Genomic DNA, 25,945 nt, shown 5'->3' with positions numbered 1-25,945 from the left:
TATACTTTATTACCTTATCATAACATGAACGGATTACAAAAGTTATAAGGCAATGCGCGGCCTTATCGCTACCAAGCGATTTCTTCCAGGCAACCCTAAAATTTTATTCTTTTTATACAATTAAATCCAGGTTCGTTTAGTGCGTTTATATTTTTGAAGTTTAAAGTAGCTTTTCTATGATAATTGGTTTCAGCCCATCACGTTATGATTTTTCAGAAAATTATAAAAACCTTGTGAGATATTTAGTTGGTACTAAAGCAAAGAACCTTATTGATATTTCCTAAATCGAATAAAAATTATTTATTTAAAATAAACTTACTATTCAATGTCCTGATAAACAACCTACTACCCCATGGATCAATAATTAATCATTTTTTTTGTGCGAGTGGGACAGTCAAAAGTCAAAATCATTTATTCATATAGGCAACGCAATGTACACTTATGAACGTCAAAAAAATATATATACATGAAATGCTTCTAATTTTACATTTACTGCCAGTTCTCAAATCAAGGGCGTAGAACGGTAGAGAAGAACTGGCAATAAACTCTCCGCCACTCTTTTTAATCGCCAAGTTTTTTGTTTTACACAACGTTTGTAAGGTGCTGCAGTAATCAATAATAATAAAATAAATTAAAAATAAAGATTTGTCCTCCATCAGCAGGACGCATGGTGAAATAGGAGCACGCACATATATTCTCGTGAGTACAACATGCAAACACATAGTCGAAATAACTAACATAACGATCGATATTCGATTACGAAATTTACATTATGTTAAGAAATAATGGCCAAGAGAAAGACATAGACCAGTGCAGATAGCCTTTAAAATAAATAAAAAGTGAAAAAAATTACAGTAGGATGAAACCCATTAGAAAAGCAGGGGAATATGATCAAAATGAAAGGAAAAATAAATTACGGTCGATCTGAGGTCGGGAAGGGGTAGGGGGGGGAGTTTTAAGGGAAAAAACGGTTTATCTCGATTTCCGGCAAAACTAAAAGTCCTATCGAAGAAAGTTTAATGGCAAAGTTGTAGGTAATAAAAAGATCTAAAACTTTTGTATTCACACATTTTTCACATAACCTCAAAATTTATGTGAAAAATTCAAAAAACCAAGTTTTTGGTTTTTAATTTTTATCTTTTACAAAAATATTTTTTTTTTTAACGAAATTTGGTGAAAACTTACCTTTCTATGTCCCAAATACGCTGTAATTTATTTGATTAAAAATATTTATTTGTTCACCTTATTTTGAATTAATATCGAAAAAACTCCCTAATTTTCAATCGAAAATTCTGACGTCAAAATTTCAGCTTTTTTCAAAAAGTTGGTGTGCTTTCAGATCGTTGAAATCTCTACTTTCCTATGGTAAAAAAATATAAATATACTACCATAGTAAATCTTCTTAGAAAACGCAAAAAATCGTATGCAGTAACGCCCAGACCTGTCATCCCCTTCCTTACTTCTCTATGAAATACGAAAATTTTAGCCCATCTGAAGGCTAAATTTTTTTTTAGGTCACTCAGGTATATATAAGTTATCTTAAAATAGTAATAAATAGGCATCTGATTATAATTTAAAGAAGATCGGCACTGGTCTATTATTATACCTGGACAAAAAAAAATGTGCAGCGTGATGCATTACTTTTACTATAACCTATGAAATTTGAAATACTTTATCATAAATTGTAGCCCTGTGTAATAATCATGTGTACATGCACTGTTTTAACTGGCGTATTATTAGTCTCTTTTCATTAGTGTAAGTCTGATTTAGTTTTTATAAATTAGGAGGGATAGTTATAATAATAATTTGAAAAAAAATAATGGACAGATTAAACCAAAATTGTTAATGGAGACTAATCAACACGTGAGTGACTGATAACGTCGCATCTTCTTTCTATTTCAATGTCCAAAATAAATCCAAAACAAAGATTCGTAATGAAACAGATAAAATAGTGGATATTAAAATATAGATTATATAAGGTAAATCCAATTGTTATGGGTTTTTTCAATGTTTCTTCTAGAAAAATACGTTTATTCAGTTTAGATGCGTCTTAGGGCATGCTTATGAATGTCAAAAACCTTTACAAAATTCGCGAAAGAGCAAGACTACGCGATCGATCATCTGTGAACAATGGAAACTCTTCCATTATTATTCATACCTTCTAAATTGTCTAAACTGCTTACAATTAACAAAAGCTCTTGCTTTGTTCATTTTGGCAGTGATTATTTAAATAAAATATAATGTATTTTTGACGTGACAACGTCTTATAATTCGATGGTGCCGGCTGCACGCACGAAAAAACATGACGATGTTACCTCGCTCTGAGGCGTTCCATTTATGGCTAGAAGTGCAAGCGAGATCGCGGAGCGAGCGACAAAGAGGCACAATCGGCCTCCGCTTTCGGCAGCGTTCGTTCGTTAAAAAATTTGACATAATTTATGCGAACAAATAAATGTAACTTGATCAATTCAATTGTGATTTCAATTTACCTCCTTCTCTATATACATACAAAATATCTATCAAACGAATAAAATTAAAAATTTCTTTTGAAACATGCAATGCATGCATGCAGGTTTAAGGGTAAAAAACGGTTTATCTCGATTTCCGGCAAAACTAAAAGTCCTATCGAAGAAAGTTAAATGGCAAAGTTGGAGGTAATAAAAAGATCTAAAACTTTTGTATTCACACATTTTTCACATAACCTCAAAATTTATGTGAAAAATTCAAAAAACCAACTTTTTGGTTTTTTACTTCTATCTTTTACAAAAATTTATTTTTTTAAACGAAATTTGGTGAAAACTTACCTTATTATGTCCCAAATACACTGTAATTTATTTGATTAAAAATATTTATTTGTTCACCTTATTTTGTATTAATATCGAAAAAACACCCTAATTTTCAATCGAAAATTCTGACGTCAAAATTTCAGCTTTTTTCAAAAAGTTGGTGTGCTTTCAGTTCGTTGAAATCTCTACTTTCCTATGGTAAAAAATATATATATATATTACCATAGTAAATCTTCTCAGAAAACGCAAAAAATCGTATGCAGTAACGCCCAGACCTGTCATCCCCTTCCTTACTTCTCTATGAAATGCGAAAATTTTAGCCCATCTAAAAGCTAATTTTTTTTTTAGGTCACTCAGGTATATATAAGTTATCTTAAAATAGTAATAAATAGGCATCTGATTATAATTTAAAGAAGATTCATAGAGAAGTAGGGAAGGGGATGACGGGTCTGGGCGTTACTGCATACGATTTTTTGCATTTTCTGAGAAGATTTACTATGGTAATATATATATTTTTTTACCATAGGAAAGTAGAGATTTCAACGAACTGAAAGCACACCAATTTTTTGAAAAAAGCTGAAATTTTGACGTCAGAATTTTCGATTGAAAATTAGGGTGTTTTTTCGATATTAATTCAAAATAAGGTGAAAAAATAAACATTTTTAATCAAATAAATTACAGCGTATTTGGGACATAGAAAGGTAAGTTTTCCCCAAATTTCGTTAAAAAAAAAATATTTTTGTAAAAGATAAAAATTAAAAACCAAAAACTTGGTTTTTTGAATTTTTCACATAAATTTTGAGGTTATGTGAAAAATGTGTGAATACAAAAGTTTTAGATCTTTTTATTACCTACAACTTTGCAATTTAACTTTCTTCGATATGACTTTTAGTTTTGCCGGAAATCGAGATAAACCGTTTTTTACCCTTAAAACTCAACCCCCCCTACCCCTTCCCGACCTCAGATCGACCGTAATTTATTTTTCCTATCATTTTGATCATATTCCCCTCCTTTTCTAATGGGTTTCATCCTACTGTAATTTTTTTTGGTTTCAAAAATTATCGGCACTGGTCTATTAGTGAATCGAACGCTTTTCTGTATTTCACAAATGCAAATCCCGGAGTGACACAATAGCAATATCAGGTTTTAAAAGTATATTTAATAACAATGTTTGTTGATTGTCGGTTAGGATGCATTTGCTAATTCTGTAGAACGGTGATTTTCCTTTTTGAATTATCTGGAAAAACATGTCGATTCATAATTATCATATAGATGTCAATCAAGACTTCGGCGACTACAGCATAAGAATTGCATCATAATACAATTAGTTTACCTAGGTAACACTGAAAATGTTTAGAAAATGAAAAACGGCTTAATGTGGAAAGTTGCCAATACCTTTATTGTTTTTCGAAGTAATCTTCGTTCCTCTCTACACATCGTCGCATTCGATGGAACCACTGAGAAAAGCAGCATAAACTTCAACGTTAATATTGCATTATAATAATATTTATTAAGTATATATTATTTGCCTTATCGCATTTAGCGATTTTCCAGCCACTCAAGTAAAGGATAATATGATCAAATATTAGGTTTCTGAAAATGTACATCCCGAATTGTCAATTAAAATTATTCATTAAAGGCAAAAACTAAAATTAATGTTACTATGAGGAGTTGATATTAACGTTTAACACATACTAGAGATAATTCCAGATAACTTATCCACATTGATTTGGCTACAAAAGCTCCAAAGCTAAATTTAAAATAACATAAGTTTCAGTCCGCCAAAGTAACCAAACTTCGTCCAGTTTATCGCTTTGGTTCAGGCACAAAAAATGCACAACAAAAAGCAAAGTCTGTAAGTAAACACTACCCGTTCATGACATAAGCCTCACAGTATAAAAGGCAGTAGCGAAGACTGTATTCTCACAGTTCTAGATATGCCGAAGTTTGTAGTAGCTTGTGTTGCCTTCGGGTTCATTGTTTGTGTGCACTCTGCACCAGGTAATTATAATACTTATTAGCACTTTAAATTATTTTATTTTTAATATACAGACCCAGTTCAGAGTATTTATTTTAGTTATTTTCAACCCCAACGGGGAATGTTCGCTCCTTGGATGTGTACGAATAAATCTTGGATGTGGAGAAAAAATTGCTCATAGACTAAACTTAAACTCAAAATATCTTTATTCAAGTGGATAACCAAGTACACTTTTGAATTGTCAAGTTAAATTAATTGTAAATTTACATTTACTACCAGTTCGCAAGTCAATGGCGTAGAGCTGGTAAGAAGAACTGGCAAGAAACTTTCCGCCACTCTTTTTAATCGCCAAGTATTGTCATACAAATTGTTTGAACTGGAGCAAATCAATCCCAAGGATTAGGATCATTTATGTATTCCTCAAATTTATAAAACGCTTTATTAATTTCCGTTTAACGAGGACTTTGAATTTATTTACTGATAATTCTCTAATTTCGCTTGGGAGTTTGTTGTAAAAACGAATACAATTTCCATATAAGGAGTGGTTTATCTTTTGGAGCCTGGTCAAATTACTAGACTAAAAAAACATTGAAAAGAAACTGCCATCTCTTAGTTAAGTATGACTTCTATATGTCAAAAACTTATTGGATTTTGATACTGGAGTCTTACTGAGCGCTACTTACATCCAAAAATCGACACACAATTCCTTACCGGCAGTAGGTAAGGAATTGTGTGTCGTCTGTTTGTTTCATTTTCTTTTACATAAAATCTTTTACAAAAAATCACTTAACTATGTTGTATATTTCAAGGCATGTAAGAGAGCCCTCTGTGTCCAATCTATATATATAAAAGAAAGTCGTGTTTGTTACAACACTTATAACTCGAGAACGGCTGGACCGATTGCCATGGTTTTTGATTTGTTGGATTTGTTTCTGTCCCGAATAGCAGAATAAGCAATATAATATCGGATAAGTTATCGAATAACAATAAACTAATTAATTAATTTTACGAATGCAAAAACCGTATGGTGCCATCTGTTGACAAAACTACGCATCATTTTACGTCGAATTCGTGTCAGTTTAAGAAATTCCGATCTTGAGGTGAATGAGGAGATGCATAACCATGCTTTGATCCTGATCAAAAGATGTTGGATATCAGAAAGTGCTTAACATGCAGTATCGCCATATTGACGCTAGAGAGAAGATGCCTAATGTGTAAAACTGCCATTCTTCTTTCGCAATGGCAAGCAATAAAACATTTCTGTATTTGCAAAAGAGTTGTATTAATGTAATACTTAACATTAATGAAATCCTTAAATAAGTTAAATTAAAGTAACAACGATATGATAAGGTTGTAGGGCGAAACGAAGTTAGCCAGGTCAGCTAGTTTTAAATAAAAATAACCTTGCTAGCAAGCGATCCCTGTAAGGGTAATTCAGATTTAACGTGTAAGTTAATCGCTATAGTCAGAGGAGTTTCAATCATAACAAAAGTAATATAGAAGCCGGAACCAGCTAAGCAAGTAACGCATAAAGTTACATCGAAGGTCAATTAAATGTCTATACAATGTTTACTAAACTAATTTTGACAATTGTAATATGAAGACCGATTTTAAAAAAAACTGTGTGTACTTATGTACACGCGTTAGTAGTTATACTATAGCGGAACAAGATATATTTTTTTCTATTTTTCGCCTTATTCTATCTACGTTTGTAGAAAAAACGACATTAACAATAAAAAAAAAATACTCGCATCATTCTTCCCTAACGCGCCAAAATATTAGTGTTTACACTTAAACATAATACAAGTCCGTAGGGGTCATAAAATCCCATAAATCATATTAGCAAAATTGTTTTATAATTAAATTTTTTTCTCGTATTGTTTTAATTTATATTGCACTGTAACAACGGTAGCAGTGACCGCCATGGAAAGGACAAGATTAACATTTTAACAGTAACTTAAATATATTAACAGAAAATAACAACATCAATAGAATTATTACTAAATGGGAATATATGTATATATATATTTTTTTTAAAGACAATTCACACCGATTGACCGAGTCCCATGCTAAGCTAATGAAGCTTGTGTTATGGGTACTAGGCAACGGATATACATACATATTATAGATAGATAGACATATAAATACATATTTAAACACCCAAGACCTAAGCACAACACCAAATGCTCATCACATCGATGTTCGTCTCAGCCGGGGATCGAACCCGGGACCCATGGATTCGCAGTCAGGGGTACTAACCACTAGACCAATGAGTCGTCAATATTGTTTTTCAGGGGGCTACGGCGGTGGTAGTAAAGGCTATGGAGGTGGTGGCGGCGGCGGATTTGGAGGCGGCGGCGGTTTTGGCGGTGGTGGCGGTGGAGGCGGAGGCGGTGGCGGCGGATTCGGAGGTGGAATAGGAGGTAAGTTTGTTTATTGTTTGTAGGACAGCAGAAGCATTCAAATCATTAATGGCACTTATAATCAAAACTTTGGTTTTATGCAGAAAAAGTAGTGGTATTTTTTATATGTTAGTTGCCATCTGATGTATTGTCTGCTCCGCTGTAAAATTACATTAATGTATTCGAGGTATAATGTTGTAAGAACTTATTGACTTTAGTGTTTCACGACAACGCTTTAGGTAAAGAAATTTTTTTTTTTTTTGAGCCTTTAGTGTTAAAAAAATCATACCACAACTGCTAACATATTTGAGGAATATATTACTGAATTTTGTTACTCCTTTATTAAAAGTTAAATTATTTTGTGGTTTTAAAATGAGAATATTTCAGGTGGTCATGGTGCAGGTTTAGGTGGCGGTAATGGTGGTGGCTTAGGAGGTATGTCATATCAATAAATAAATATATAAAATAAAGCCTTTACGTGACTATTGTTCAATATCAATTATATATTAACCAGTTTCACGGTCAGGTTGTCTGATAGGTGACGTACCCTATTATAGGCAATTCTGCTGGGCTAGCCTGCTCCATCTCTTCGATAGACCATATGCCCATCTTTTTACAGGACATCCTCTCTTCGTTTTGCAAACAAAACCTTAATATTATATTATTATATGTGTAACGTAATGTGGTATTGATGTAAAGTTATTTCAGGTGGTCACGGAGGAGGCCTTGGTGGAGGAAACGGCGGTGGCATAGGAGGTAAATTAAGAGATATTTTACTTACCTTATATATTGGTAACTTTCTAAGAAATTAACAGTTACTTGGGTATATATGTCTTATATTATCATATAATAAGCAAAACATGGTTTGTATTTACGGTCTTGACAATATGTTTGCGAAAATATTTAATTATAAATGGATTGATTGATTGTTTATTCAAACAAAATTGTAGTGATGTCGACTAGTTATATATTTTTTAACTCATACGTATTCTCGTATTAAATCATATAAAATTATTATGCAAATTATATAATGATTATGCATATGCATATACTATGCAAATTTAAAACGTCAATGTATACCACCGGTTTATTGTGGGTCTGAGAATAACTAGTACATAAAACGTGACAAAAATGTACACCATATAAAGGGGTTTAGACAAAAATAACGAAAGTGCTTAGATTACATGTACTTATAATTTTTCAGGTGGTCATGGAGGAGGTCTTGGTGGAGGAAATGGCGGTGGCTTAGGAGGTGGTCACGGAGATGGATTAGGTGGCGGAAATGGCGGCGGCCATGGTGGTGGTCTTGGAGGCGGAAGCGGAGGTGGTCTTGGAGGTGGTCACGGTGGCGGTCTTGGGGGCGGAAGCGGAGGTGGTCTTGGAGGTGGTCACGGTGGCGGTCTTGGGGGTGGAAACGGCGGTGGTCACGGTGGCGGTCTTGGGGGCGGAAACGGAGGTATGACAATATATGCATTCAAGTTTTTTATTTTTAAACGTTAAAACCCTTTTTTAAGTTCAGGAGTCAGATTCTAGATTATTGTGGTTACAAAGTTATGCTTTATTCTTTAACGTATAGTGCATATAAAAATCACAAAAGAGGTTACTATTAGTTTTTAGTTCTATGGACTATAATTCAGTTTCATCTACAAATGAAAATCAAATATTAGCTACTAAGAATGAATCTAATATCTTCTTAAATATTTACCTTAAGTATATTAGTACCAATTACAGGGGAAATTTTTTGCGGTTAGGAATTATGATTCTTTATTAATTATTGGATATTATTAATAGGTTTATAAGTTAAGATCCGACTCATCCAAAGAGTCAATCTGGTCAATGTTTCATCCCCTAGAAAAGACACTAAGTCAAAGTCATTTCTTGGACGTTATACCTGGATTTATAAAGAATGCCGTGAGAGCCCTCTGAGACACGCTAAAATATTTTTTATAGGTGGAGTCGGAGGTGGAATCGGTGGCGGCCATGGAGGTGGTGGTGGGCTCGGAGGTGGCCTAGGTGGCGGACATGGCGGAAACGGCGGACATGGCGGTTACGGCGGACATGGCGCTCACGCAAGCGCAAAAGCACACGCCGGTGGATACGGGTAAGAAATAAAAGTTTTAAACAAATTTAACCTTTTAACTAAGCTAACTACAGTCTATAATTTATACAAGTATCTTTTATGGTATAGTTTAAACTTTTTTTTTTTCGCACTGAGTGGCGATTAATCCACAGACAAAGAGCCCGGCTCTTAAATTTGAAGAAGAAATGAATATATAAACATATAGCTCATTTATCTTAAAGTATGTTTAGATTGTTTTAAGGTTCATCTTAAAGTAGCAGAAAAAATAAATCAATAGTCAATTACAACATATATCCTGCTATATATAAAGACAGCTAAATAAATGATTATGACGCCCATATTTAATCAATGTTAGCACATATTACTATTTGTATTACTATATTGTCAGAATTAATAAAAATATTTTCTTTTACAGGCGCTAGAACAACACGAATATGGCGGTTCCAAAGTGCAATAAAACAATTCAAAATGTGATATAATTAGATATAATATCGCCATTACTGAAACGTAATATAATATATTGATTTAGAACAAAGCAGATGTTTTATTTTCTACCATTAGTATTAACACACTCAAATTCAAATTCAAAAATCATTTAATCATATAGGTAACACAATGTACAATGATCGTCAAAAAAAAAGAACTATATTTGAAATGCTTCTAGCTTTACATTTAGTGCCAGTTCTCAAATCAAGGGCGTAGAACGGAAGAGAAGAACTGGCAATAAACTCTCCGCCACTCTATTTAACAGCCATGTTTTTTTTACACAACGTTTGTAAGGAGCTGCAACCATTACTAATGAGTTTGCAAGAGCCGTTTGAAAGTTCTAGTAAAGTGACCGATTTGGATCGTTTTTACACAGAAAATGTATCTAATAATAAAAGCTATTTCGTAATATTTTTTTATTTGAGGACGGAAAATGTTTTCTTACTAAACCCTTAATGATTCTGATTCGCAACAGAGATAGGTAAATTAAAATGTCATGAAAAAAGTAATACGATAAAAATGGATATTTTCAATTGCGCACGAATTGACGTATTTCGTTAAAGTTAATTATCTGAGTAACCAATTATTTATTTCTTTGCAATTTCCTCATAAAAATTAATTTAAAAAATTCAACATAAAACATATAAATTTGGCGAATTTTTTAATTTATTGACTGGGTAGCTGGTTTCACATAGTGGTGAACTGCCTTAAATAACAGTTGTGGAATGATGATTATGATGATGAAACTCAGCTGGTAACAGTGTGGCAACAATGCACTATACAATATTAGTTATTGGGGGCCTATCGTGAACTTCGCTTATCACTACAATTAGTATAAAAGAAAGTCGCTTTCTCTGTCCCTATATCCCTATATGTTTTTATATACAACGTTCACAGTTTTTCTGTAGTGTATTTAGTATCAGCATTGCACCCGTGCGAAGCCTGGGCGGGTCGCTAGTGTAAGTATATAAAATAGATAAAAGTGCAGCAACAAAACTTGCTAAACTAGATTTTTTACAAGTAAGCTTCGTTATGTCTTAATACGTAATTTTTTTACTTATTTCCTTCAGTAGTATTTTTTTACTATATAGTATATACCAATATATGGAACATTTGGCTATGCTACCCCATAGAGACTTCAATTTTCAGGAAGAATAACACAAATCCTGGACGAAAACCAACCCATTGTTCTGGCTTGATTGTTTTTGAAAGAATTATAGTACAATTGATCATATCCCCACAATCAAACAAGTGCTAGAAAAATTAAACGATCTTCCACAGTATTTGACTGTCTGATAACCTCATCTATCCCCTAGTTGCGTTTGATCCACGACTTTTTGGCCACCCTGTATATCCAGTACAAATGTGGATCACTGAAAACCGATGCAGTAGGCATTTAGCTGTCATGCTACGCCACACTCTTGTCAATACGCTTAGTATTTTCCAGTTGATATCATATCACAGTTTTACTTACAACTAAAAATTATTATTATATTAACTGGTTTACGTAGGGTTTACTTTCATGAATATAAGACGTGTTTGTGAAAGTTTGTATGTTTCATGAAATACCTGTGAAGTTCTGCCCTGCGATTCTGTAACTCACTTTTCGAACTCACACAGCGGTTTTCGCATCGGCGGTCGCTCTCAAATCAGTCGTGAGCAGTCATTTTATGATTTGGCATTCTGAAAAGGTGAGAACTTGTAGTTTATTGTTTATTAGAATGCCAAATCATAAAATGACTGCTTCACGACTGATTTGAGAGCGACCGCCGATGCGAAAACCGATGTGTGAGTTCGAAAAGTGAGTTACAGAATCGCAGGGCTGGACTGCTCAACTCAGACGAAACCTGTCAGATTTTAGTTTAATGTGATGTCAGTTTTATAAAAACAGTAGCCTATTCGCTGGATTTATTTTTTATTAAAAGTGATTAATTTGATGATATCATCGTACAAGCAGAACAGTTATAAACATGCTTCTCCTTTGTATTATATAAAGCTTTATTTACATATTATATAAAGAAAACAAAATGTGTGTTCTTAAATTTTATTGATTGTGCCACATCGAAATTAAAATGATTGCATCCCTTTAGCCGAGACTCCTGAAAAAATAAAGATTGGTTTATTAAAATTAATTATCTATGTTCTATTACGAGTGGTACTTTATATACTTACACGTTCATAAACCCGGTTATAAGATCAATCAGTGCCGTATTCTCTGATTTCACTTCTGACATTCCTAAAAGAAACAGCACAATTAACGCTTAAAATATTTAGAAATATCTAATCATTTTGCGGGTGATGGTGGATAAGAATTGAAGACGTATGTAATAAAATTTCTTGTCTAATCACAGACACCCGACAAAATCCGTCTTTTGTTTGCCTGATTAACGTAAAACGTCGGAACTATTATCTGGAGGGTTTGAGAATTCATTATGCGCCGCTATAACTATTGGCTTTAGAGGCACTTAATTAATTAATCTATTCCATGTTATTTTGTTTAATTAGTCATGATCAACTCAACCTTAGGCTAATATTTCTTCATGCCGGTTTACACCGTACGTGTAATTGTTTAGTAAAACCGAATTGCGTGGTTCTAATTAAATCAATGTTGCTACTAGGCTAAGTAATGACTCTTGAATGTCAAATATCAACTCATTTCTAACATACATAGGCTGCACGAAAAGTATCGGGAATGGAATAATACCACTGTTCCTATATATAGTTTTCAATTAATAAGATTTAAATATTTAAATCTTATTAATTGAAAACTCCTTTTTTTTAAATCGAATACTATTTTTTTTTTTTTAAAGATTCTCGGTCTTTTCTATACTTTCCCTAAAATAAAGAATAAATTGCGTGGTCAGAGATTTTCATCACCTGAAGAAGCTGTGGACGCCTACAAAACGGCCAATTTGGAGACCCCAACTTCCGAATGGAATGGTTGATTCAATGATTGGTTCCATCGTATGGAAAAATGTGTCAAATTTCGCGGAGATTACTTCGAAAAGCAATAAATAAATTTTTAAATGGTAATGTTGTGTCACTTCCTTGATTCCCGAAATTTTCAGTGCCGCCCTCGTACCGTAGACATATTATATATGGCTAAGTTTCAATTTTAAATCTTACCCTACCAGTACCAGTATAGTACGTTCAATCAATATAATAATGTTATTTTTCTTACCCTCAGGTGGTGGTGCAGTCAAAATAATTGCAATTTGAATAGCAAAAACAATTAAAATAAAAAACAAACTCGTATAGGACATCATGTTGACAAGTAAACTAATTGAAAATGCTCGCCGTTTACCATTTTTATATCTTTTACAGTTTTTTGCATTATGTAAATTTTTCAACTTTAGGAAATTACAAAGAAGTACATAATTAGTCTCTTATTAATTAGTTTTGAATACGTGGTACCTTACGTAATTGCTTTGTATTTGAATATACGTTTAATTACTTTAGAGAGTTAATTTCGTTGGCGGTTGTTGAAGGGATGTTCAATTAAATGAAACTCTTTGTTTAAGTCACCTAGCTTAAGTGTCAACTAGCTTAAATCGTTTAATACATGAGCTTATAACTAACATAGGATTCGGGTTAGTGGCGTTGCGATGCTAGACTAACAAAAAACTAACTTGACTTATTTAAGGGTTCTTAAATCTAAGGGACACTTCTGTTACCTAATAATAAGTGTAATCGAACTATTGGACATTTTCGCAAACGAGAATGTTATATTACAACTAGCTGACCTGGCAAACGTCGTTTTGAAATGTATATCATTTATAATAAAAAATAGGAGTTGATCGTAGAGGGGTGAAAATTAGGGGTTGTATGTATTTTTTAATGCTGTATCATAAAAAATAATTGTTTTATCTAAACATTAAAAAAATAAAATATTGGGCTGGACTAACCTTAACATTTAGGGGGATGAAAAATAGATGTTGTCCGATTCTCAAACATACCCAATATGCACACAAAATTTCATGAGAATCGGTCAAACCGTTTCGGAGGAGTTTAACTACAAACACCGCGACACGAGAATTTTATATATTAGCTTTATGATAGTATGAAAAACTAAAGGGCACATTTAATACTAAACTGACGTTTTACAATTTACTGACTACAAGTGTACGATGATTGCTAAAATTTGGTTTGCGCTTCCAATTATTCACTAATATATACTTATGTAACTAATGTTACGTTACATAACTATGTCTATATGAATTTTTATATTTTGATACTTATATTTTCTATTACAATGTACTACAACAATACGTATTAAAATTCAGTTAAAGGTACGATCCTCAGAATGGGTTTTTACACAGTTTTTAATTCGATAAGACCAACACAGACACAAGTTTGTGTTTCTATAACTTTAAAGTAAGATGACCGAATTGTGCTGTTCATACAGACCCTGAAAATATGTGAATCAATAAAAAATTGATACAGAAAGACCATGATTTTGATTGTATATATATTGATCCCCGACTGTGCACCAATTTGAGTGTTCTCTTGCTCGTAGAGTAAGGAGAACACGTCATAGACCCAAAATTCGCCTATAAAGTTAACATCACACTGTTATCAGTCATAATGAATTTAATAATGTATGCTTCAGAATATTTAAACTAAAATTTCCAGAAAAGCAAAGGTTCGTGGACAATAACTAGGTATAAATTATCTATTATCGTGTTTATTTATAAGAAAACTCAATTCTTGGGTGTATATGATGTCAGCACAGCTCAACAAAAGCCTATTATATCAAACTGTTGGGCTTGCACCATGAAATAATTATATCAGGTCAAAAGTGAGTACGTTATAAAGTTTATGACAGTTTCGTCTGAGTTGACCTGACCAGAACTTCACAGCTATTAAATGAAAATACAAACTTTCATAAACACAATATATTCTTGAATATAAACCCTATGTAAAATTATGTATTTCAAGTGCACAGGCGCTTATTAAAGATTTAAGTTGGCGCCTAGTAGATAGTACCGGTGACCCCAGAGCTGGCACTTTCCTGGCTCAACGAATAAGTATCGCAATACAGCGAGGAAATGCTGCCAGCGTTAAAGGTACACTGCCACAGGGACCAAACTTTTTAAATTTGTTTTGATTTTCTTTTTAATTATTTTTATGATTACTTTTGTAAATAAATTTATTTAACCCTATGTAAACCAGTTATAATAATATAATATAAAGTGGTCAGTAAAACTGTGATGTGATATCAACTAAAAAGTACTAAGCGTATTGAAAAAAGAATAGCGTAGCATGACAGGAGAAAGCCCATTGCTCAGTTTTTTAGCTATCCATATTGTACACAATCCACTCTATACTGGATATACAGTGCAAGAGTGTAGATATTATTAACATGCCAGTGAAGTTCTTGACAGGTCAACTCAGACGAGACCTGTCAGATTTTAGTTTATAATGCGATGACGGTTTTATAAAAACAGTAGCCTAATCGCTGGCTGGATTAAGACAAGTAATTAATTTGTTAACCTGATTTTAATTATCCTCGTACAAACAGTTTCAAACAGGCTTTTTCTTTGTTACTGTAAAAGCTCGAACTGCAGTAAATCCTAAGATATTCCAGTAAAACCTAAGATCTACCAATTCCTAATGGTAAATGTCCCAAAAGGTTTGCCATTCGAACTCTTACCACCATTCCGTTGGTAAATCTTAGGATTTACATTAATGGCACGGTAAATGTTGAAAAACAAAACATGACTAGCTTATGTAAGCATTATGTTTGTATTTTGTTGTTTAATTCCAAATAGAGAACTACAGATTCAGTAAGATAGATATAATAGAAATTGAGATATTCAGAGATATACGTTATGTGTTTTTTCAAAATAATTTAAATAAGTTTGTATTAGTTTCTACTTATTACTATCATATTATTCCTTTATAATACTATGTACCTGTTTTGTCTAATAGTTCATTAATGTAAATAATTAAGAATTACTCATTGTTTTATTCCTAAAACCAACATCTACCAGCTGACAGTGGTAAAACCATATACTCAGTTCGAATGGTAAAAGCTCGAAAAAATCGTCGTATTTTCAGAAATACTTACATTTACCAACTCGGTACGGTAAATCCTAAGACTTACACTTAAATCTTAAGATTAACCGTAGTTTGAGCTTTTACAGTAACATATATAAAGCTTTATAACAATTTACATATTATATAAAGAAAACAAAATTTGCGTTCTTAAATTTTATTGACGTGCCACATCGAAACTAAAATGATTGCATTCCTTTAGCCGAGAGTTCTGAAAAAAGATTAGTTTATTAAAATTAATTATTTATGTTCTATTACGAGTGGTACTTTATATACTTACATATTCATAAACCCGCTTTTAAAATCAATCAGTGGCGAATTCTCTGATTTCGCTTCTGACATTCCTAAAAGTAATAGCACAATTAATGGTTAAAATATTTAGAAATTACAAATCATTTTGGGGGTAATGGTAGATAAGAATATAAGAAGAATGAATTCTCTTGTGTAATTACAGACACGCGACAAAATCCACCTTTTCTTTGAGTAATTATAATCAAACGTAACGACTAATTTTACACCAATAAATTATTACATAGTTTCAAAATAAATTGATTTTGACTCCCTTATATAATATTATTAGTGAAAACTTATACCCAGTCTTACAAAACACTGTATTAGGTTTCAAAGATAATAAAGTCTCTTAATAAATGAACTTAAGTTAATACTAAGTCGATTACCCTACTTACTCTTTACACTTTATTATTCTCAGCGAAAACAAACTGTTTCAAGGCCTTGCCTGGTGCCTGATCATCTGATGCCTGGTCGAAATGAATCGGCCCCATTGTCTGGAGGTTTTGAGAATTCATTCTGAGCCGTTACAATTATGGGCCTTAAAGGTACTTAATTAATTAATAAATATATTAGAGTTATGGAGTTGATAACCTTCTTACCGATGATTTCCTACACTGGACTTTTTTTTTATTGTAATAGGAGGCAAACGGCCGCCCATGGACACTCACAATGCCAGAAGGCTCGCAAGTGCGTTGCCGGCCTTTCAATAATTGGTACGCTCTTCGGACGTGTAATTGTGCTGGTAAAACCGAATTGCGTGGTCCGAATGAAATCAATATTGCTACTAGGCTAAGTATGACTGTTGAATGTCAAATTTCAACTCATTTTTAAAATACGGCTCAAGCTCTATAAGTCCAGTACCAGTACATTACGTTCAATCAATATAATTATTTGTCTTACCCCCAGATGGTGCAGTCAAAATACTTGCAATTTGAATTGCAAAAATAATTAAAACAAAAAATAAACTTGACGTATAGGACATCGTGTTGACAAGTAAACGAATTAAAAATGGTCGCCGTTTACCATATTTATATACCTTTTTTACAGTGTTTTTGTATTATGCAAATTTTTTAACTTTAGGAAATAACAAAGGAGATAATTTATCACTTACTAATTAATTTTGAACACGTATTACCGTACGTAATTGTAATTATACTTTTTAGTACTTAATCATTTAATACACGAGCTTATAACTAACATACGATTATTGTTAGTGGGGTTGCGACGCTAGACTAACAAAAAACTAACGTGACTTATTTAAGGGTTCTTATATCTAAGAGACACTTCTGTTACACACATATAAAGAGTATAAGTGTAATCGATAAAAATATATATTTTTACTATTTTTAATACTTATTTTTTCTATTACAATATACATAGATAACAAAATTTAAAGAAAAAACTTTTTACCGGATTAAAGTTATGTATTATTATAAATTTACAATTATTTAACATAATTTTAAATTTATCCGACGTTTCGCGTGCTTTACAGCGTGCGTGGTCACCGTGATAATAATACATAACTTTAATCCGGTAAAAAGTTTTTTCTTTAAATGTGTAAAGGTTATGTTAATCAAAGACAATACTATGTAACAAAATTTATTAAAATTCTCTGCTATCTATGATATACTGTATGGGTAGATCCGATTTCACAGGACCCCTAACGTGAATTCTGAATTCACACAGTTTTAAATTCATTAAGACCAACACAGACACAAGTTTTTTTCTATAATTTTAAAGTAAAATGAGCGAATTGTTCCGTTTTCATACAGACCCTGAAAATACGTGAATCAATAAAAAATTGATACAAAAAGACCATGAATTTGATTGTAATTGATCCCCTTCTGTGCACGAATTTGAGTGTTCTCGTAGAGTAAGGAGAACACGTCATAGACCCAAAATTCGCATATAAAGATGATATAACACTGTTATCAGTTATAATGAATTTAATAATGTATGTTTCAAGTTCGAATATTTAAACTACAATTTCCATAAAAGCAAAGGTTCGTGGACAATAACTAGGTATAAATTATCTGATATCTGAGAAAATTCAATTCTTTAGTGTATATGAGGTCTTAGCACAGAACTCACTTTTCGAACTCACACAGCGGTTTTCGCATCGGCGGTCGCTCTCAAATCAGTCGTGAAGCAGTCATTTTATGATTTGGCATTCTGAAAAGGTGGTGCTTGTAGTTTATTGTTTATTAGAATGCCAAATCATAAAATGGTAGGGGAGCCCACGATGCTAAATGGGGATTTACTCGAGCGTCGTAGAGACCTATTGGGATGCAAAGCTTAGATAAAAAGAAGAAAAAAATGTTATATGATAAATTCCTTTTCATCGGTGGGGGAAGCGGCTATAGATAGTTAAATATGTAAAAAAAAACTGTTGCATGGACATCCTCGAGCGCGTCAGATATTGATAGCATCTATGCCCTACGTATTTTTAATAATGTACGTATGTTAATCTGATCGTTTGCATGATGCGGGTGGTTGTATTTAAGGGTTGAAAATTAAAAAAAAATTTTTTTTATCGAGCGCGTCAGATTTTCTAAGGGAGTGTTAAGTGCACCAAAAAAAAGCTCTCATTCACTAATCTGACGATTTCGATGGGACGCAAACCCACAGCCATTTTCTTAATTTGCAAAAAAAAATCGCAATTTTGAAATACTCAAGCGCGTCAGATTAAGATATATGTGGTTCATCTTTATGTTCTAAACGTACTGTCTCATAATCTGACGATTATCTAGAGGGATTCGCCTGATCTGCCAAAAAAAAATAGAAAAACGGTTCACCTAAAGGGTCATCCCTGCAACTTCCCGCTAATTCCATTCCTGGGCGCTTAAAATTGATATTTTGAGCTCGCTGAGTTCAAAGAAATAACATTTCTATGCATTTGAGCTCTCCCAGCTCGAAAGTCTGATAGAAGTTTCATAGAACACTATTTTTGGAATTTTCAAACCGCAATAACTTTTGAATGGATCAAGCAATTTTCACGTGGTTGGCGGCATTCGACGCAGTTTTATCATCCTCATAAATAATTTTGCAATTTTAATTGATCGAACCACAAATTTCGGAGTAATCCCGAAAAAACACTTTTTCGGGTTTCTTTCGTGTACGATATCTCTCGAACGAATCAACCGCTTTTGACCAGCTTGGTGGCGATCGACGTGGTTTTTCAAGCTCAAAGGCGGATTAGTTTTTGAAGTTGATCGATAAAGAAACCACTTTAAAAAAAAATATTTCTTATTTTTTTAAGATTTTTCAAAATTTCTCAAAATCTATCGGTCCGAATCGGTTCAAATTCACAGGAAATGTAATTTTGAGGGAAATATTTAGAACGCCGTTTAGTAGATTCCGATCGGTTGAAGGAAATGTAGGCATCACGCAGCTGCACGCATTTAACTTTATCGACGAATTTTTGTTATTTCGGCTTGCGGAAATCGTCAGATTATATATTTTTCATTATTCTTGAATCATTTCCTTCAAAATAAAAAAAAAATTAGCTACGCTCGAGAATGTCGAGATGACGTTTTTTTTTTACAACTTTGTTGCCCTCCCCTTTTTTTCCGTCACTCTCAAATTGTCAGATTAGTGGAATATACACTTTTTAGGATGTAATTAACTCACCCTACCTTAATCTGACGCGCTCGGGAATTTCTGATGGTCAATTTTTTTTTACTAAACTGATCCTGTCTCCTTCACGTGCGGCTTTATATATGGGCCTCATATTTTGTGGAGGTACTTAACCGGGTACAAGGTATCCCCCTATATATTAATCTGCCGCGCTTTAGTAAATCCCGAAATCCCCTCTTGGGCTCCCCTACCAAAATGACTGCTTCTGCTTACAGAATCGCAGGGCAGTGCAAGAGTATATTGTCCCCGTAGAGCGAATAATCATTAAGTCCTTAAAACCACTTTTGACATAATCAGGGCTAATGTTTTGAAATATATAAATTGCAATAACTTTAGCATATCACAATCAGTTGACCCTGCCCGTGCGCTGTTGTACAAAAAAAAAACAAGAATATGTCCTAAAATTTTATTTTATGCCACATCGTAAAACTTGAAATATCTCCAAATACATATCATTGGTATATCTGCAAATAACAACCTCCATTTCTTAGCCGAGAGTTCTGAAAAATAGGTTCGATTATTGTATCTATAGTTTATGGTAATTTGATATCTTTTTTGCACTGTAATATATACTTACAGATTTAATAAAGCACTATTGACACCGAGAAGGGATGTCGGGAATCCAGAGTCTGAAAATTCAATTATTAATGTTTGAATGTCTAAATCAATATGTAGGACGTATTCACCCAGCACCGAATGTTTCAGATACATTGTATCTGGTTTATTAATATTTTTTAAAGTTACTTTCTGTGCCTTCGTGCTAAAAAAAATTTGATTTCGCCGACGAAAAACTGGTACCAGACTCTTGGGTACGTTGTGTACACTAGGCCCCTTTTTGTTGCTTTAAAACATAATGTACACAGTGAAATAAACTTTGATTTAACTTTGCATTAAAAAGATGTTAAAACAAATGATAAAAACAATTTAAACAACATAAAATACTTACTAAATAATTGTGGCGCACTGTAAATACTTGCAATTTGAATTAGAAATATAATAAAAATTAAAAACAAAGTTAAAATGTTTATGGACGTCATATTGTCAACAGTCAATAAATTAAAAAAATACCAATTCGCCAAATTTATACGTTTTACGTTGTATTTTTTGCTATATTAATTTGCACGAGGAAATTGCAAAGAAATAAATAATTGGTTACTTAGATAATTAACTTTAAGTAAATACGTCAATTCGTGCGTAATTGAAAATATCCATTTTTATCGTATTACTTTTTTACATTTTAATTTACCTATATCTCTGTTGCGAATCAGAATCATTTATGGTCGAGTAAGAACACATCTATCGTCCTCACAGTCGCGCATGGGCCATGGACGGCTCAAGGGTCCACCTAGGGCCTGGCCAGGATCATGCTTTTTTAAAATGTTACGAAATAGCTTTTGTTAGTAGGTACAGTTTCTGTGTAAAAACGATCCAAATCGGTCACTTTACTAGAACTTTCATAGATAGGACCGTAAAAGCAAAATCGTGTAAACGCTTCTTTCAAAACGTTTTCCTTCACCGCTCGAATAATTAATGCGCACATAGAAATAAAGTCAATTGGTGCACAGCCGGGGATCGAACCTACGACCTCAGGGATGAGAGTCGCACGCCGAAGCCACTAGCCCAAAACTGCTCATTTTTTTTTGCAACCAAACATTATTTATTCATAAAAATGTTATGAATGTGAATTCAGACCAGGACGCTGGCAGAGCTCAGCTGGTTAGTTCTTTGTTAACAACATAGACACTAAAACATAATGTTTGTAATCTAATTAATGTAATACATTCGCGTTTGTATCCACCTTCCATCGAAGTTTAACACGTTCACTGCGGCAAGTAAAATAATAATATTTCATCAGGTGCGGCGGCGGGCCAAAATGCGCCCCCAATGATATTTCCGCCGGTGCGTGGCAGGTCTTTCTAGACCCAACAGCACTAGGATAGATTAAATTGCTATAACTTTGTGGAAACATAATGTATACATTTTCTTTTTATATTGTTAGAATGACCTTGAACCCAACTTCCTTAGGTTTGATTCGCCCCGGGATCTGGCAAACAGGAAATGAGAAATAAAGCAGGAAAAGCGGCAGGCCGATATCGACCTGAACCGCACTAGAATATATTTTTAGTAGTGATGGGACAGAGAAATATCGAAAATAAAACAGAATTATCGTAAACTCAACTCAAACTCAAACTCAAAATATCTTTATTCAAGTGGGTAACCAAGTACACTTTTGAATCGTCAAGTTAAATTAATCGTAAATTTACATTTACTACTAAAGGAACTGAAAAATTTATTTATTTACTTATGTATGCCTGTCTTGGAAACAGAAATACTTTTTATTTTTCTTAGTGGAAAATATGTCTTCACTGCTGTCACTATCACTGTCAATAACTGCAAGGCGAATTACTCTATTTTCCTAAATTTGTATTTTTCTTGTATTGCTTGCCATCGTTGATAATATCGAACGCTATGTTAGATCAGTTAGATAGCACAACACTAACTGGTCGGGCGCGCGCTCTGTGCGGTATCGGGTCGCCAGCTGCCTGTTGGGTGGGCGGGCTGAAATGGGCCCACTGCCGCACTCAGCGGATGCAAAGCAGCGTCAGTGCGTGGTAGGTCGATAAAAGCCTGCCGTTATGTTTTGATGGGGAAAACCTACAATTTTGACCGCAAGATGAAATATATATTTGTCCCTGTCGAATTTTTACAAACACCTGAGATAATCGTTACGCACCAGCGAGAGGGACATAGATTTCTTCGTCCACACCAGCGGAAATACCGCGGCAGGCTGATATCGGCCTGTTACGCAGTGAACGTGTTAAGTAAATCATAGACAATATATTTAATTAGCTATTCGTTGCCTGTGTTTTCACATAGATTTAAGGTATTGCATTAAAAATGTGTATGTATGTGTCTCAGCTAATAACAGCCTTGCCTTCTAACGAAACAGCGCCGCCTAAAAGTCAGCCGTAGCGTTTGTAATAACATTTAATAAAATGGCTGGCTGGTGCTTAAGCCATTCGTACGATAGAGTGACCATGTGGCAGAAAAAAAACAGATAAATAATTTGACATAAAAAATATTTCTTTAAAAATTAAATTGCTTGAGTCAGTCACAACTAAATTCACATTTTATTGTCACTACACTCTTCCATTGTACTTGTGGTTTTTTACACTTTGGAAAACACCATCAAAGTTGTGGTTTGTCGACGCCATATTGACAGTTTCTAGAGTTTCGTTTCGAATTTGAGAGTGGCAGAAAGTGGAACTAAATTTAAATTAACAGTCAACTGGCTAGGCAAGTAATGAAACATCTTCAATCCAAGTATTTTTTTTGTAACCAAACATTTATTTTTATAAAAATGTTATGAATGTGTATATATTCAGACCAGGACGCTGGCAAAGCTCTGCTGGTAAGTGCTCTGCTAACTACACAGACACTAAAACATAATGTATGTAATGTAATACATTTGCGGTTGTTTCCACTCTCCAGCCCAGCCCAGCTGTTTGATCAACTGGCTGAATATCTTTCAGACCGCTAGTTAAACGGCGCTGTTTAGTTAAAAAGCTTAATTGAACGGCTTATTAAAGTCAAAGTCAAAAATCATATTTTATTAATGTATATGGCATGACGTTAAACTAATTTATAAAGACACCAACGTTATGATAGAGCTATTTAATTACTTTCGCCTCAAATTATAATGTTAATTTATATTTAAATTAGGTAGCAAAAGAACAAACCATTTATAATGTATGTAATTAATATATATAAAACGTCAATAGCTTAAAAATAATAAAGTAAATTTAAATAATGATGGTTTAAATCGAACAGTTAATTAATTTTTTTATTGAAATGACTTATAGAAAAGATAAGCGAAGACATTATTAATAGTTCTTAAGGAAATATACATAATTTTAAATTTTCAAATGGCCTTCAAACAGTTTTTGAATACTGAGCACGTGTCTGTCAACCCATCAAAAACAGAACAAACCGAAGAGTTCTAAACTCTTTAACACAGCCCTGCGATTCTGTAACTCACTTTTCGAACTCACACAGCGGTTTTCGCATCGGCGGTCGCTCTCAAATCAGTCGTGAAGCAGTCATTTTATGATTTGGCATTCTGATAAACAATAAACTACAAGTTCCCACCTTTTCAGAATACCAAATCATAAAATGACTGCTTCACGACTGATTTCAGAGCGACCGCCGATGCGAAAACCGCTGTGTGAGTTCGAAAAGTGAGTTACAGAATCGCAGGGCAGAACTAAAACTCACGGAGGAAATCAAGTACCTAGGTGTGATTCTAGACAGCAAACTACAAACAAAATAAAGCAAAGATTGCCTTCTATAGTTAAGAAAAGGTCAAGGAATAATAATGTGGATCTTGCCGGTCCATTTTTTTTGTCCATTTTTTTACCCCCTTTTCTCTTATGCATAAAAGGAAGTCACTCACATTTTGCATACTCAACTACCTCTAGCGCCTGGACTATATAGGTCGGTTATCGAAAGCTGGCGGGTTCACAGTACTCACACTAATGCAATTTCACATACAGTATGTTTCAAAATATGATTTTTTTGCCTTGCTATACATTTTAGTCCACTCATACACGACGGACAGTCTATTCATGATTGTATTTCAGTTTGACATCACGTCTCGCGCTTATTCACAGACACTACACAAGCACAAAGTGTAAATGTGTTGAAGCCGCCAGCTTTAGTTAACATACCTATACATAACTTTATGGCTATACACTGCCGTAATTAGGCCAATGCCTCGGAGCAGTGAGGTTGCTCCGTGAAGCCAGCGACGTGCCCTGGAGACTAATCCTTTTAATAGTGAGAAAGACTGTGAGAGTTAAGTAGGGATGTGAAAAAATAATCGATAATTTTTATAATCGAAAATCAATTATAGTCGATTTTTCATCTGCCACCTCCCGACATTATGTCTGGTCTTTTATAACCCGGACCTCGAACTATTAGGGATCTTCGATATACATCGATGTTTACAATGCGATACATTGAAGATGTATTGATGTACTCGATGCATTGACGTTTTTTTGTTAAACATCGAAAGGATGATAAAACCAGTTAGTTTTACAAAAACTCAAGTTTGAATGGAACACTATAATTTAAAAGTGAAATAAATTTATTTAGCAGCACAAGATTACATACAAGTAAAAAGACAACAAAAATACTGCAATGTGCTACTGAAAAGGCATACACTGAACACTCAGCATTTATCAAATTTCATCTAAAATCTATCAAAACGAGATTAAGTTAATTTCGATTTTGATTATTCTTAAACGTTAATTTGTGTTTATAATTTCTATTGTTTATTATTAATTTAAAAAACCATGAAAAAAATCGATTTTTTATGCAGAATGTCACATCCCTACAGTTAAGTGATAAAATAAAGCTCCAAATTCCAAAAGAATCTGCTTCAGGACTAACAAGTTCTGACAATAATAAAGTTATAAGCAATAATCAACTATTGCTTTACAAAAATTTCAAATTAAAAGTTGCTCTTATATTAAAAACAAATCAATAAGTACTTATTGCTGTATATAGGCGAAACGCTAGCGCGTTTCATTCGACTATCAACGCCATCTAGTGAAAAGTAGCAACTAACTTTTCATGATATTGGGCATAAATCTCTCTTCTTATTACGCATATGCTAAACATATCTTTTGAGATAATTTGAAGCAATTACAACTGAAATTTCAGGTTATGACAGCACCTCGGTATACAGCAAATATTCTACCAGGCGCTAAATTATTTATTTATTTAGTTTTTAATGCCTCAGAGCAGTGAGGTTGCTCCGTGAATCTCCGTGCCCCGGAGACTTATATGCTTCTGGGAGGAAGGCTTAGTTAGCCAGGACTTTACGTATAATGGACCTAATGAGCGTCTCATTGCGCACAAAGTCCACCACGGCACCAATCATACTAAACCATACCATAGCGCCACCCTTGGTGTATTTTTTGAAGTTATACTTCTTTTGGCGTGTAAGGGAAAATTATGAGATTAAATTTTACGATTTTACGATGCGCGCGCACACTGTCACAAAAAATGTCCATTTCTTTAAGGCTTATGTTTAACTTACCACCAGGTATAGTAACATATAACAGACAAAAATAGTAAATGATTACCAAAATTAAACCCGCATTTTAATGTAAAATTACAACCTAAGTTTTAACATCTCGCTATCCTATTTAAGCAAAATGACTCC

The 25,945-nt window shown here is 33.5% G+C and overlaps 1 protein-coding gene and 3 long non-coding RNA genes across 5 annotated transcripts; 1 reads left to right on the top strand and 3 right to left on the bottom strand.

Moving 5' to 3' along the window:
• The first annotated feature begins 4,684 nt into the window (after window positions 1–4,684).
• On the top strand, window positions 4,685–9,781 carry LOC125059920 (glycine-rich cell wall structural protein-like). 2 transcript variants are annotated; one of them, XM_047664618.1, is made up of 7 exons: window positions 4,685–4,787; window positions 7,059–7,187; window positions 7,554–7,601; window positions 7,875–7,922; window positions 8,371–8,622; window positions 9,117–9,267; window positions 9,662–9,781. In XM_047664618.1, exons 1-7 carry the CDS (start codon window positions 4,724–4,726, stop codon window positions 9,666–9,668), a joined length of 699 nt encoding a protein of 232 aa, XP_047520574.1. In that variant the 5' UTR covers window positions 4,685–4,723; the 3' UTR covers window positions 9,669–9,781. The 2 variants fall into 2 exon arrangements, with proteins under 2 accessions (XP_047520574.1, XP_047520575.1); XM_047664619.1 differs by lacking the exon at window positions 7,554–7,601.
• A 1,981-nt stretch (window positions 9,782–11,762) lies between these two features.
• LOC125059836 lies at window positions 11,763–13,046 on the bottom strand. Its single transcript, XR_007118730.1, has 3 exons — window positions 12,914–13,046; window positions 11,905–11,968; window positions 11,763–11,831 (listed from the first exon to the last, which is right to left on the bottom strand). It is a non-coding gene; the product is annotated as an uncharacterized LOC125059836 (long non-coding RNA).
• A 2,889-nt stretch (window positions 13,047–15,935) lies between these two features.
• LOC125060046 lies at window positions 15,936–16,134 on the bottom strand. Its single transcript, XR_007118782.1, has 2 exons — window positions 16,070–16,134; window positions 15,936–16,000 (listed from the first exon to the last, which is right to left on the bottom strand). It is a non-coding gene; the product is annotated as an uncharacterized LOC125060046 (long non-coding RNA).
• Window positions 16,135–20,108: 3,974 nt separating this feature from the next.
• On the bottom strand, window positions 20,109–20,816 carry LOC125060033. Its single transcript, XR_007118779.1, has 3 exons — window positions 20,663–20,816; window positions 20,294–20,345; window positions 20,109–20,216 (listed from the first exon to the last, which is right to left on the bottom strand). It is a non-coding gene; the product is annotated as an uncharacterized LOC125060033 (long non-coding RNA).
• Window positions 20,817–25,945: the final 5,129 nt, after the last annotated feature.

This window comes from Pieris napi, chromosome 20 (assembly GCF_905475465.1).
Source record: "Pieris napi chromosome 20, ilPieNapi1.2, whole genome shotgun sequence".
NCBI classification, from domain to species: Eukaryota; Metazoa; Arthropoda; class Insecta; order Lepidoptera; family Pieridae; genus Pieris; species Pieris napi.
The sequence above is the reverse complement of the archived record's forward strand: the minus strand, read 5'-3'. Positions and strand labels throughout refer to the sequence as shown.

What these genes read in the sequence shown, in the direction of transcription:
- LOC125059920 (XM_047664618.1), top strand. Translation starts at nt 4,724, where the DNA reads ATGCCGAAGTTTGTAGTAGCTTGTGTTGCCTTCGGGTTCATTGTTTGT. An exon ending in TTGTGTGCACTCTGCACCAG is followed by an intron (nt 4,788 to 7,058) that starts GTAATTATAATA and finishes ATTGTTTTTCAG; the next exon opens with GGGGCTACGGCGGTGGTAGT. An exon ending in ATTCGGAGGTGGAATAGGAG is followed by an intron (nt 7,188 to 7,553) that starts GTAAGTTTGTTT and finishes AGAATATTTCAG; the next exon opens with GTGGTCATGGTGCAGGTTTA.